The sequence below is a fragment of the Leuciscus leuciscus genome, assembly GCF_965113295.1.
Source record: "Leuciscus leuciscus genome assembly, chromosome: 1".
NCBI lineage: Eukaryota > Metazoa > Chordata > Actinopteri > Cypriniformes > Leuciscidae > Leuciscus > Leuciscus leuciscus.
The window spans coordinates 7,372,535-7,386,758 of NC_138725.1; the positions used below are offsets into that span (position 1 = coordinate 7,372,535).

Here is a 14,224-nt window from a genome sequence, read left to right on the forward strand (position 1 = left end):
TTATGATAACATGACACGTGAATACTACAGCGCCAGTACCTGGTTGACCTCTCAAGTGGCAGTATCGCATCCGCGGACACCTGTCAAATAAGAAGACGACGCAGCGCTCGTCCGCGAAACACTCTGTCCACACCCGAAAAAAGTAAGCTCACCAGTAATAAGAACAGAGTTCTTCGGCTTCAAAGAAAACGGCACCTTAAAGGTGGTCGCACACAGCGCAGCGCCACGTCTTTAAAATTCGAACACATTCTGTTTGATTGTACACACACCGGCGTCCGCGGCGTCCGCGGCGCCCAGCAACGGCTCAGGACCTTGTTCAAAATCCTGCCGCGACACAGAGCGCCATTTACATAGTTTTATATTAAATTGACATTATATTTGTCTCAAATCATCCTAAATGATTCCACCCTGTGCTGCAATATACATTTAATTTTACATTTATTTACAGAAATCAGCTGCTTGAATGAAAATTGCTGATGTTATCGGATTTTCAGGTGATATTCTCAATTCATTCAGTTAACGGACGCTCTGAGGTAACGTGTTCAGATGACAGACTCAGCAGCTATTGTATTTAATTGTACAGTATAATCATAACATGGTACAGACATTATCTCAATTCCATGTCCTTAAACATAATGATATTGCTGGCCATAAACTGAGAAAGTGCGCGTCCGGTGTGCAATACCTCGAGTTGTCCTAGACGCGACGCAGCTATTATTTTACTAGTCATGGAATGGGAAACGTGACATTAACTGTTAACAGGGGGTTTCTGTGTTCATATATTTAATAAAGGGTGATTATTAAAATTAAGAACCCCGTTTTCTTTACTCATCTTATTTTTGTATATGTATTTGCACTTGATTTTTTTTTGTTCAAATCTGCTATCTGCATGACTTTATTTGGCAATAGGTTTAAGAGCTTTTCAGTTCTTCAGGAATCCTTCAGACAGTGTTTGGCTTCAGTTTGAAACCAGATAAACTTCACATGCTTGTCTTCCTTCACAAAAATTTGCCATAGATTGAGTAGCCTACGCAAGAAGTAAAAATGCATGTGCCTTGTGTTTATCAGTATCCTTATGTTTGTTGGGTAAAAAAGAAAAACTATATAAACAAAGTAAAAATTTATTTGACTGATAACTAAATTCAACAGGCTGTCCCCATTGATAGGCTGCTCATAAGGTCCTTCCGATCAGCGCTGCGTCTTCTGAGGAAGTTACTTGACAATAATATTAGCTTCAGGATATCGGGTGACAGACCAGATGAGTCTCGGGGGACAATGTCACAGTAAATCTAGTCTGCGTTCCAGAGTACATCCAGAGTTTTATACTAAATTCATTTAAAAGCATAACCTTAAAAGTTTAAATATGATCTTTTAAAATGAAAGATTGTTTAAATTAAATCTTTAAAGTTTGAATACATACACATATTCTATTTATCTTTTAGCAGATTACTGTAATGATTTTGTTTAACGGTGACCTAAAGTATAATTGTTATTAAACAATGTCTGTTCAAAAACTTGAGATTGTTGAAAAACTGTACTCAGTCATCTTAAATCTCATTTATATGAAAAAATTCAATCAGCATTTTTTGTCCATGCGGGGTTCAATTTTTATGGTGGGTGGTTTCCATAGCCATAATGATTTTTGTACCATAACTGCATATTCTATCATGTACACCTACACCATGTACACGACCATCACAGAAAACTACATTTGTACATTTTCAAAAATTAAATAAATAAATAAATAAATAATTTAATATCATTTCTAAGCTGTTTTGCACGTGCGCACACACACGGTTCTAAAAAATGAACTAATCTCTATTTTAAATAAAATTATTATTAATAAAATATATAACCAATGAATAATAACATATGTTACTAAAATGTAAACAAAGTTTTAGCTAAATAAATACATAAATAAAAACACCTTACATTTCCAGAGAGGTGAAGTAGTTCTTTATGCAACAATAAAAAACAATCCAAAAAGCAAATAGTTTAGGTTGTCATAAACAAAACAGGCCCAGACCCTTCAGGGATAAACTACAGTGTGAACTGAAGCTTCAGACCCTAAACTCATTTAAAAGCATAACTTTAAAAGTTTAAATTAGATATTTTAAAATTAAAAGACTGTTTAAATCAAATCTTTAAAGTTTTATTAAAATCATATCTTCTATTTATCTTCTTAGAAGACTTATAAATGATTTTGCTTAAATTTAACCTAAGGTATTATTTTTACTAAACAGCGTCTGTTCAAAAACTTTAGATTGTTGAAAAACTGTACTTAGGCGTCTTAGATTTTATTTATACAAAAATATTTCAAACAGTATTTTTGTCCATACAACATGTTGTCAAAGTTTGTCACAATGTTTTGTTGTTGTGTTGTTTTTAAGAAATCCGAGGACTCTACATTGCTGACTAAGTTGTACCTCTGCAAGTTGTACCTAAGATGTCTGCTATAAGCTTCTTATTTATTAAATACGGGCAATTGATTGATAAAACATTGATCAAAATTAAGATACAATTTATACAAAACGAAAATCTTTTAAAAAGAGGTTTCTATAAAACAAAACTTATTGAAGACGTCAAAATCATGTTTTACCAAAAACAGCGCCGTTGCTAGGAGGGCGCCAGCGCCTCTGCCTCTCAGCGCCTCTGCCTCGCGAGTGGATGATAGCCCTGAAGACGCCTAGCAATGGTATACCTTTAGTGGTAGTACCTTTAGTTAAGTTATACCTTAAGAGTCTTCGTAGCGCGCTAAGAGACAATGTTATCGGAAAATGCAGCCCAGGTATAATGCGTATGATGCGTAACGGAGATTCCAAAGCGCTCTTCATTGGTCAGAACCATGAAGAGCGATCGCGGATAGGTCTGCCCTATGCACCGAAACTTTTAACAATGCAACAACATTTTTAAAGAGCATGAAGCTATTAAAATCTATATTATGTATATGCACAGATAATATAACAGTAGGCTATATTAGTCAATATTTTTTTATTAGGTTAAACAGTGATTGGATAACTTTTTTATTTTTATTTAACGTTTTTAATTTAAGGCCCACACACAATTGGTCTGGCCCATCCAAAACTGGAATCCTGGCGCCGTGCCTGGTTGGTTGTGTCAGTTTTGTGGCTATCAAATGTGTTAATAGCATCGCAAGAAGTACACATGACAAAGCCAGCACTTTGGTCATCATCTTTCATTATTTCGGCAAATGTCTCCCACACTTTGCTCTTTCTATTTGTGTATTTGCGGAGCTTCCACTCCCCAGTCTTCACATTTTCTCTTGCCGCCTCCATCTCTACCTGCAGACTGAGCTTGTGCGTCATCTTCGCGCCAGTTATTCAGCAAATAAAGTGTAGGCCTATGTATTTCATAGAAAATTATGTCTAGTACTATATAAATTACAACGGTTTAATTGGCATCTTTATTACCCGACCGACCGCGACCCGAATATCATTAAAAATATTTTTGGATGACTCGTAACTGCGGGTAACCGCGGGTAACCGCGGGTGACCGCAGGCACCCGCTCATTTTGGATCAACCCGCGCATCACTGTCTCCTACTTAGTATGTGTGTAAATAGTTGTGCTTAAATCTTTGGGTGTATATTTACACGGCAGCATATTTTGCCACACCGCAGTGATGCAAAGTTCCACACTCTTGTAAAGCCTATGGACTAACTTTAAAACATAATCTTTACACAGGAATCACACATGTCCTTACAATCCATGTAAGATTCAAAAGACCAAATCACTAAGAAAAGAGGGTTGAAAAGCGCTGTTTATAATAAATACACAAAAGTTCACAAGTGATGGTTTTATTACTCCACTAGATTTAGTCATCTTGTTCAGATAGCAGATGACACTGTTTCACATTTTGTATGTAAGACTGTATGTGTTTTAGGTGAAGACATTTCTTTGAGAGCCGTCAACATTCAGTGTTTATAGAAATAAATGACAATTAAGAATTTAAGTGATAGTCTTTCTGTTTGACTAAATTGATACTTCATTTAGTGCAACTTTCCCTCTATCTACGAATCACACAAAGTGCATGCTGTTTTACACTTAAACTATTGCACTGAGAGAGGCATATTCATCAAAGCTTGAAGCTGTTAAACAAAAGTTCCACACTTTGGTAAAACCTGCAGATAAAAATGCCCAAAAGTAAATTCTAGAGGTCAACTTGCAAAAAAGTAATTACAGCATGAGCCATTTAAAACAAATACAGAAAAGCCACTATAGTGATCAGTTTTAGCTTTTGAATGTCTGTAATTGACATTTTACATACTAGTCCATTACGCTGTTTACATATTGTTTTTGTACAGTTTGCAAAAAGTATATAGTCTCAGAGTGTGGTCAAACATGTTCATATAGAAATGTATGAAAAACATGAACAAATATTGCATAAAGAGAATTAAATGATGGTCCTTCTAGTATGAGAGTGTTTAAGACTAAAGAAATCATATTTATTTTAGAACATCTTTCTGCTATGTCTACGAAACATCGACATCAAAGATGAGTATTGCTGTTACCTATAAAACTATTACACTTCAAACTCTTCTAACTATTACACTTACAGATGTGCATTTCGCAGCACAGTCATAGATACAGTTATTTTGTGTATGTCGCTAAACAACAGTTAAGCTAATTAATTTGAGATGATACGTGGTATTTTTACGTAAAAGGAGGGTTGATTCATTTTTTTTTATTCCATCTGCTAAAATGTATATTTTATATTTTAACCCTTTATGCGGATATAGAATGCCGCACAAGGTTCTCTGACATATCTTATCGTGTAAAACATCTATGTAGATCTAGCTATGTTTTTAAAAATACCACGAAACAAAGACAAGGACGCATCTTTCTATAAGCGACCCTCAAAATGCATACAACAAAACACATGTATGTGTAAAATGATTTATCAGAAAATTACTTTTGTTTGAAGAAAAACTTAAATCAGCTGGTGCTTGATAACTATTGAAGTTATTAAACACCCCTGAATTCGGTAATGATGCGTTTAATGTGATATTGATATCACGTTTTAATTTGAATGCGCTAAAGGTCTATTCTGCCCTTTATCTCAAACGCCTTGCTTGAGTATGCAGTCAGATAACGCCTCCCAAAGACTACAGACACATGGATTGTTTCCAAGGTTTACTGCTGTCCAAGGAATAACGTAAAACTGTAAAAAAAAATACAAAATACAGAATCCTAAATGTACAGAGTCGATTACATGTTTGCATAAGCACAACAAAGGATTTTACATTGCATATAGTTAGCATCAACTATAACAGAAACAGATTGTGCATTCACGAAACAAAGAAAACTAAATTTACATCTGGGATATAAGATATGACAATTAAATACGCATAGGAATTATAATGTAGCAACATCTACATACCGAAAGTGCCTTCAAAACAACTTAAATAAAGGAGCAATAGTAGCCATGACCGCATGCTCTTCTTTGCTGCTGGGCTCACATTTGTGATGTCATCATATAAAGACTTTAACAATATTATATGCAATACCCAACTTTGAACAGAAGGGGTCACTTTACTACAACTTTTATATCAAATAAATGCAGAATGTTCATATAGAACAGCACACTCCCCGTCTGGTATTCAGGAAATACCAAACCTTCTTACTTGAGTGTAAACCTGAACGGTCTATTCCGAATCTTCATGGAGGAGGAGTACTATCTCATTAATAGGTCTCAGAAACAGTTTGGGTCCGTCTTTCCCAATGATTTTTACTTGTACTTTTCGAACTCGCCCATCTTGACTGGGGTAAGTTTCCGTTATGATGCCCAGGGGCCAATCGTTCCGTTTTGACTGAGAGTCCTTGAGCAGAACTATGCATCCTTTGGAAACGTTGGGCTGTTGGTGTTGCCATTTTCGTCGATGCTGTAGGGTTGAAAGGTACTGTTTACGCCATCTGTCCCAGAAAGTGTTTGCGAGGCTTTGCAGAGTACGCCACTGTTGTTTGTACAGATCAGGCTTTCCAAAGTCCCCAGGTGGAACTGAGCTAGTACCAGTCTTTTGGGTAAGTAATGTGGCAGGTGTTAGAATGAAAGGATCTGTTGGATCGGTAGACACAGGTATCAGTGGTCTGTTGTTTATAATGGCAGTAACTTCAGCCATGAAGGTGGAGAGTACCTCGTGCGTGAGTTTAGAGGATGCCATCTGAAGAAGCATGGAGTCCAAAATCCTACGAGCAATGCCAATCATCCTTTCCCATGCACCCCCCATGTGCGATGAATGCGGAGGGTTGAAAGTCCATATGCAGCCGTGATCTGACAGGAATTGTTTCACCGCCTTTTCATCAACATTGGAAGGAATTTGCAGGTCTTTACACGCTCCAATGAAATTGGTCCCTCTATCAGAGCGAATCCGTTTCACTGGACCCCGGATTGCCAGAAACCTCCTTAAAGCATTAATGAAACTGGAGGTATCTAGGGACTCGATCACTTCTATATGAATGGCTCTGACACTTAAACATGTGAATAGCACCGCCCATCTTTTGCTTTCTGCATAGCCGCCTCTTGTCCTACGAGCAGATACTGACCAGGGGCCAAACACATCTAGTCCCACATGTGTGAAGGGAGGCTCTATGCTGAGCCTGTCAGCGGGCAGATCTGCCATCTTTTGAGTCTCGCAGCCCCTCCTGAGTCTGCGGCATACAACACAGGAATGGATGAGACTGTTCACATGTCTTTTGCCTCCTATTATCCAGTAGCCGGCAGATCTTATCGCTCCCTCTGTGAAATGACGACCCTGATGATGTGTTTGCTCATGAAAGTGTCGTGTTAGAAGTAATGCTACATGGTTCCTACCAGGTATGAGGAGGGGTCTTTTTTCTTCAAAACCAAGATCTGCTTTGACCAGACGACCTCCGACCCTCAACAGTCCGCTTTGATCAATGAAGGGATCTAGTTTTCGGAGTGTGCTAGTTTTGTGAAGTGGTTTGTTCTGTTTGAGGCACTGCAACTCGTCAGCAAAGGTTTCCTGTTGTACTGCTCGTATGACAACAACTGTGCTCTGAAGTATTGTGTCAGCACTAAGAGGAAGTTTGCAACAGTGCCATCCTTTGCATGCCTGAGGGGTGTCATTTTGACCCTGCTTATAAGAGCGTGCGATATGAATCAGCTTTCCAACAGCTCGGATCAGACGGCTCCAGTCCGAAAAGCGTTCAAAGCGATTTGAGACAGTGGTATGCAACACTGTTACTTGTGGACGAACTTCTGAATCTCGATCAGGATCAACAAGTGCGAAGGGTTCTCTAGGGAAAGTCTCTGTTTTTGGATGATGCAAGAATGCTGGTCCACTGAACCAGATAGTGTCCTGCAATTTGGTTGGAGCAATTGGTCGTGTTGCGACATCAGCTGGATTATGCTCTGAGCTCACATAATGCCATTGTTCTGGGTTAGTGCTTGTTCGGATTCTCTGTACACGATTGCTTACATAGACATGAAATCTACGTTTCTCGTTGTAGATATAGCCAAGGACCACTCTACTATCTGTGTAGAAGGTGATCTCATCAAATTTGATAGCAATCTCTGCAATGATAGTTTCCATCATGTTCACTGCCAAGACAGCCGCACAGAGTTCCAGACGAGGTATAGTGTGCTCTGGTTGTGGCGCTAGCCTTGCTTTGCCTGTGATGAACCCCATATGACAGATACCATCTGAATCAACTGTTTTGAGGTAAGCAACTGCTGCTATTACTTTCTCAGAAGCATCTGAAAAAACACAGAGCTCCTTGAACTTGGCACCTGACAACGATGTGGGCCCATAGCTTCTTGGGACTTGTACATGTTGCAGTTCTTGCAGAGAATCTCTCCACTCCTCCCACACCTTTTGTTTGTTCACAGGTAAGCATGCGTCCCAGTCAGCAGCATTTTCAGTTAGCTCCCTCAGTAGTACTTTGCCCTGAACTGTGACGGGGGCCACAAATCCTAGTGGGTCATACAAACTGTTTATAACTGACAGCAGTCCACGCCTAGTGTAAGGCCTTCTATCCTTTTGGACGTGGAAGTTGAAGCAGTCTGTGTCCAGATTCCAAAGCAAGCCAAGACTGCGTTGCATAGGAAGTGAGCTAACACCTAAATCCAGTTCTTTCATTGAATTGGCGTAATCCTCAGATGGGAATGCTCCCATAACTTCCTTGCTGTTTGAAGCCAGTTTATGCAACTTCAAGTTAGATCCAGCCAGCATGTCTTGTGTCCTTTTTAACAGGTCGATTGCCATCTCTGCGGAAGGTAAGGACTTCAATCCGTCATCCATATAAAAGTCTTGCTCCACGAACTGTAGGGCGTCTTGACCGAATTCCTCTTGTCCTTCTTGAGCTGCACGACGAAGACAGTAAATGGCCACTGCCGGAGAGGGACTGTTCCCAAATACGTGTACCTTCATACGGTATTCCGTGACCTCGTTCTCTGGGTTATTTTCATGAAACCAGAGGAACCTGAGGTGGTTCCTGTCTGCAGATCGCACTTTAAAGCAGTGGAACATTTGCTGTATATCTACCATGAAGGCGACAGGCTCTTTGCGAAACCGCATGAGGACACCGAGGAGACTGTTGTTGAGGTCAGGACCCGTCAAGAGAACCTTGTTCAGTGATGCCCCTTTGCATTGAGCGCTCGAGTCAAAGACCACTCGGATCTGGGATGGCTTTTTTGGATGGTACACAGCAAAAGAAGGTAGATACCAACACTGTTCATTGGGACCAACTGAAGGAGCTATTTCTGCATGATCATTTTGGAATAGCCTCTCCATAAAGGCTACAAAGTCTTTTTTCATCTCAGGCTTCTTCCTGAAAGATCGTAGAAGTGAATTGAAGCGTTCCACAGCTTGTGGACGATTGTTTGGAAGATATTGCCTTGGCTGCTTAAATGGGAGTGGGGCAACCCATGAATTTTCCTCGTCTTTATAGACTTCTCTGTCCATGATCTGCAGAAAGAGTCTGTCCTCGATAGACTGAGCTGTTCTCTCGTCATCTTTTGTTCTCTGAAATACATCCCATTCTGCTAGTCTTTGAGTCCGCTCCTTGATAAGGGACTTGGTGAGTGACTCACTTTGGGATCTATCCTTTACAGTGTAGTTGTTAGGACATGGGTGAAAGTATGTAGACTGACCGTTTTCCATAATGTTGGTGTGGTAAGTTTGGATGAAAGTCGGTTTATGAACTTTCCCGAGGCACATGTCTCCAATGATTACCCACCCGAAGTCCAACTTTTGCGCAAAGGGAGCATTTGGTGGCCCATTTACTTGCTTATGGGCTTTGTGGACTCTGATCATATCTCTGCCTAACAGGAGAAGAATGGGAACATGATGATCGGGCTCTGGGATGTATTTTGCAAGATGTTTTAGGTGCCTGTGGTTACTAACTACTCCTGGAGTGGGGATTTCAGAGCGATTGTCTGGAATTTCGTTACACTCAAGTAGCACTGGTAAGGGTAAGACTAAGCTTCCATCAAAGGATTCCACTTGAAAGCCTCGTGCTAGCCTGCCTTCTGTTTCGACTGTGCCTGCGCATGTTTTGAGAGTGTAGGCTACGTTACACTCTGTAATGTCAAACAGATCGAAGAATTCTGATCTTGCGAGCGATCTGTTGCTTTGATCATCTAGTATCACATACGTTTTGACTGCCTTTTCTGGGTGGCCTTCAGGAAATACTTTTACGAGACATACCTTGGAGCATGAGCGTGGAAGTTGACCGTCTCCACACACCTCTGTACAAGCTGAGGAAACCTCAGATTCCACAGGTACGTCCTCACTCACTTTGCGATCCTCTGATGTCGGGAATTGTGGTTCTTTTGTCCATGGTGCTGGGCCTGGATGGAGCGCAGCCATGTGGGTAACGCTGCCACATTCTGAACACTTAACATCCTGATCACAGTTCTTTGCCATGTGGAATATGGAGCTGCAACATTTAAAGCATATGCCTTGTTGTTTGAGCAATGACTTTCTCTCTTCCATAGGTTTCATCCTGAATCCTCTACATCTGAACAGAGGGTGAGGCTTATTGTGTAGAAAGCACTGTTTTGCTGGATTTACCTTATTTTTTTGTTCGCTGGCAGCTGATGAATTCTCAGAGGAGACCTGTGTCTTGTGTGTGATGACAGCTCTGGGAAAAACAGATTTGTTTAACTGTTTGTTTGGTTTGCGAGTTTCTTCCTGTACAGCTGTGAGAAAGAAACTTGGATCGTTGCGCATTTTAGCTTGCTGACACACAAAGTCTACTAAAAACTTGAAGGGTGGAAAGGAAACTCTGCAGTCCTCTTTGTACTTAGATCCCACCGTGAGCCACTTCTCTTGTAAGCTGAATGGCAATTTCTGAATTATCGGATTTACTCCCCGTGGTGTGTCTAGATAGGAAAGACCCATTAGATTGCCATCCTGCTTAGCTGCTTGGATCTCCATGAGCAAATCTCCCAGCTCGCGCAGTCTGTGACTGTCTCTGTTTGCTATTTTTGGGAAGCTCTCCAGTTTAGCGAATAGAGCACTTTCTACCATTTCCGGCGAGCCATATGTTTCATAAAGTCTGTCCCAAATCAGCCTGAGCCCTTGTAGCGGATGGTTAATGTGCACAGCTCTGATCCGTTTTGCATGCTCAGCTGACTCACACCCCAGCCATTTCACTAGCAAGTCCATCTCCTCGCTAGGTGAGAGGTTAAGGTCTTTAGTGGCATTTATGAAGGATGCCCTCCATGCTCTGAAAGTCTCTGGATGATCGTTAAACTGTGTAAGGCCGGTTGACACTAATTCACGTCTTGCGATAAACTTGACGACATCAGACATTTGATTATTTGCATACAGATTACCTTGATACTGTCCAGCTTGTAAAGGTGTAGCTGACTGAGTCTGATAATAGTCAAGCGGCACCCTTCTGTCTCCGCTCCTTTCCTCACTGCCTGGAAATGGTGCAGATCGTGGGTGGTACCCATCTCGAGGTGACTTGAAGTGTGACTCATGCTGAGCCGGGCATGGCAACTGTACATCCTTGGACTGCGAAATGGTAGGGTACTGCACACACTCTGCATTGACAGGCTGAGATTTGGGTGGTATAGCATAAAAAACACGCTGACCGTCCTGCTGCATGTAGGATTCAGTAGTCTGTGGTTGTTGCACTTCTGAAACGGTTATGCCTCCGTTATCATAAAACGGCCCATCCAGCACTGGCATTTGTGAATCTACAGCACTATCCGCTTGTTCCGATAAGTAAGCCTGTGTGCGTTCTATTGTATCCTCTATAGGTAGGTCTATTACGCTCGAATTTCCCCTACTTTCTTGCTCTGCAGCTGTTTCTAAAGCCTCTGCCTTCGCTTGTATGGCTGCAGCTTTTTTTTGCAGCCTTAAAGTCTCTAGTGATGCCTCAAGCTGTGCTTGTTGTATTTTAAGTTCACTTTCTTTCTTAGCAAACGCTATTTCCGCTTTAGCCGCTTCAGCCTCTGCTCTAGCCATTGCGGCAGCTGTGGTTACGGCCGATGAGCCTCGTGAGCGCCGTGATGAACATGATGCATTAGATGCTTGCCTCCTTGATCCAGACTTGGAGCTTGATTTAGACATCGTAGGAGGAAGATCACCTTATGGGCTAGCTTGCTCCCCGCCGTGGAGTTAGAAACTAGAAGTTGGTCACTGAAGATTTTCGTTTTACTGTTCTGCCCTTTATCTCAAACGCCTTGCTTGAGTATGCAGTCAGATAACGCCTCCCAAAGACTACAGACACATGGATTGTTTCCAAGGTTTACTGCTGTCCAAGGAATAACGTAAAACTGTAAAAAAAAATACAAAATACAGAATCCTAAATGTACAGAGTCGATTACATGTTTGCATAAGCACAACAAAGGATTTTACATTGCATATAGTTAGCATCAACTATAACAGAAACAGATTGTGCATTCACGAAACAAAGAAAACTAAATTTACATCTGGGATATAAGATATGACAATTAAATACGCATAGGAATTATAATGTAGCAACATCTACATACCGAAAGTGCCTTCAAAACAACTTAAATAAAGGAGCAATAGTAGCCATGACCGCATGCTCTTCTTTGCTGCTGGGCTCACATTTGTGATGTCATCATATAAAGACTTTAACAATATTATATGCAATACCCAACTTTGAACAGAAGGGGTCACTTTACTACAACTTTTATATCAAATAAATGCAGAATGTTCATATAGAACAGCACAAGGTCTATGAACTTTAACCCTCTGGGGACCAAGCTGTTTTTGGGGCCCTTGAGATGTTCTGACATGCTCTGACATTTGTGCTTTTTTCAGTTATTTATAAACATGTTAATGGCAAAGGTGTAAATTCACTCTATATAGCACAAACAGGCCTACCATAATATGCGAGCAACATGTATGTAGATGTTTGTATTTTTAAGAGAATAATGTTTATGCGTGGTTATTTAAAAAAATAAAAATGAAAGTTGCTGAAATAAGACCACAAAACTCATACAAAATATGTGCCCACAAGACTTTTGACTAATGGATGTTTTCTCTTGGAGTTCTAGCTTCAAAATTATGTGAAAATAGTCTTGCTTTATCGTTCACAAAAAAAAAATACATTGATTTAAATGGTGTAAAACAGGTTTTGCTTGGAAAGCCAATATGCGAGGGGGAGGAGTAGTTTACACCTTAGATTACCCAGTCCCACCCACTCTGCATAATGACTCTGCATAATTAGCCATTCATTCAGGTGTGACACTGACTGAGCCACAATGCAAGGACAAAATAGCCTATATATTTAGAAGAAGACTTATATTGACCATTTAAGATTTTGCTTACATCTATCTTGTAAATATGTTTTGCTATTTTATTAAAAAGGTTACAATTACAACAATAATTACAATTTCAGCAATATTTCTGCAAAAAAAGTACTCTTTCTTTGTAAAAAAAAAAAAAAAAGATTATAGGCCTACATTTTATCATATGTATTCATTAGTTTGAATATAGCCAACATTGGAACATCTTAGTCTATGACTTTATTTTTGACAAAATAGTATTTTATATATATGAGCAGAAAAGCTTATTTGATGTGACAGTATATTCTACTGTAAAAACTGTACCCAAATCTAGTCAACAAAATGTTGTCTTTCATACTTCGCCTGACTGTAACGCAGTAACTGTAACTGTAAAAGCAGTTTATTCTTTCACACACAGACGCGCGATTCATATTTAGGCTAAACAGTCTTTACAAATATGTACCCTTCATTCATCTCACAGAAACGCTATTCATATTATAGAAACGCGATTCATCTTTTTGTTTACATAAGCCTACAACGTTATTCCATAACGTTATTCCACATTAACACTTGAGAAAGGATAACTTAGCCTACCTCACTCCTCAGCGGGATCTGCTCCTCATATCAGCACGGAAAATTTTCTCCATAAGGTAGGCTATATTATGCCTCTTTGTTTACAGCTGATGTGGGGGCGTTTCACAGACTGAAATGGTTCTCAGAATTTGCGTTTGAATAGCACGCGCTCTCCGGGGCGTGGTCAAATTACTTTTGAATGGCTCCTAATGAGCTCGACTGGAGTCGCTCTCTTTTTATACAGATTACAGAAGCTGATAATATTTGTTTTTTATATAAATTACTTCATTTAAAAGCTGCGATCTCAAGCTTTATGCCCGTGGGTCTGTTTGCCTGTTTGACTGAATTTTCGCGGAGTTATAGATAATTTTCGAACGCGTTTCAAATGGGAGTTTACTGACAGAGAGAAGGCAGAAATAGCATCATGTTAGTTTTTCTTTATTTGTCAAAAAGCAAAACACTTTATTTGTATTGTGAGTATACAGAAAAAAAATAGAAACTGAACAGGATCGATTGATGTATTACACGAAAATGAAAGATCAAAATTAACAGAGCATTTTGTGTTTATTTTTCATTGCTAAAAAAAAAAACGAGCAAAACGCGCGGGCGCGTTTTTGGTCCCCAGAGGGTTAACATCTTAATAGTTGGTAAAATTAACTTAAAGCATGCGTAAAATGAAATACATCCTAGCTACTTTCTAAATGCTTGTGTTACGACCCTGCGTTCTACTTGCTCGCCTGCTGGTGGCGGTGTTCTTCCAGGAGAGCGTGGGAGCTTGCACACCCCTGTTACCTGTTCACTACTTGATTACGGAGAGGATAAAACATTGGCCTCAATCACTCCTCTTCACTTCGTCCAGGGGATCGACAGCCTCTGGATAAGTCACTTGTTTTGCGAAC

At 40.0% G+C, this 14,224-nt stretch overlaps 1 protein-coding gene across 1 annotated transcript; it reads right to left on the reverse strand.

Annotated features, from left to right (window-relative positions):
* Window positions 1-6,701: 6,701 nt before the first annotated feature.
* On the reverse strand, window positions 6,702-12,189 carry LOC309476329 (uncharacterized protein; the record flags this gene model as incomplete). Its single annotated transcript, XM_082139625.1, has 3 exons — window positions 11,991-12,189; window positions 6,751-11,771; window positions 6,702-6,719 (listed from the first exon to the last, which is right to left on the reverse strand). The coding sequence occupies exons 2-3, from the start codon at window positions 11,563-11,565 to the stop codon at window positions 6,702-6,704; spliced, it is 4,833 nt and encodes a 1,610-aa protein (XP_081995751.1). The 5' UTR covers window positions 11,566-11,771; window positions 11,991-12,189.
* Window positions 12,190-14,224: the final 2,035 nt, after the last annotated feature.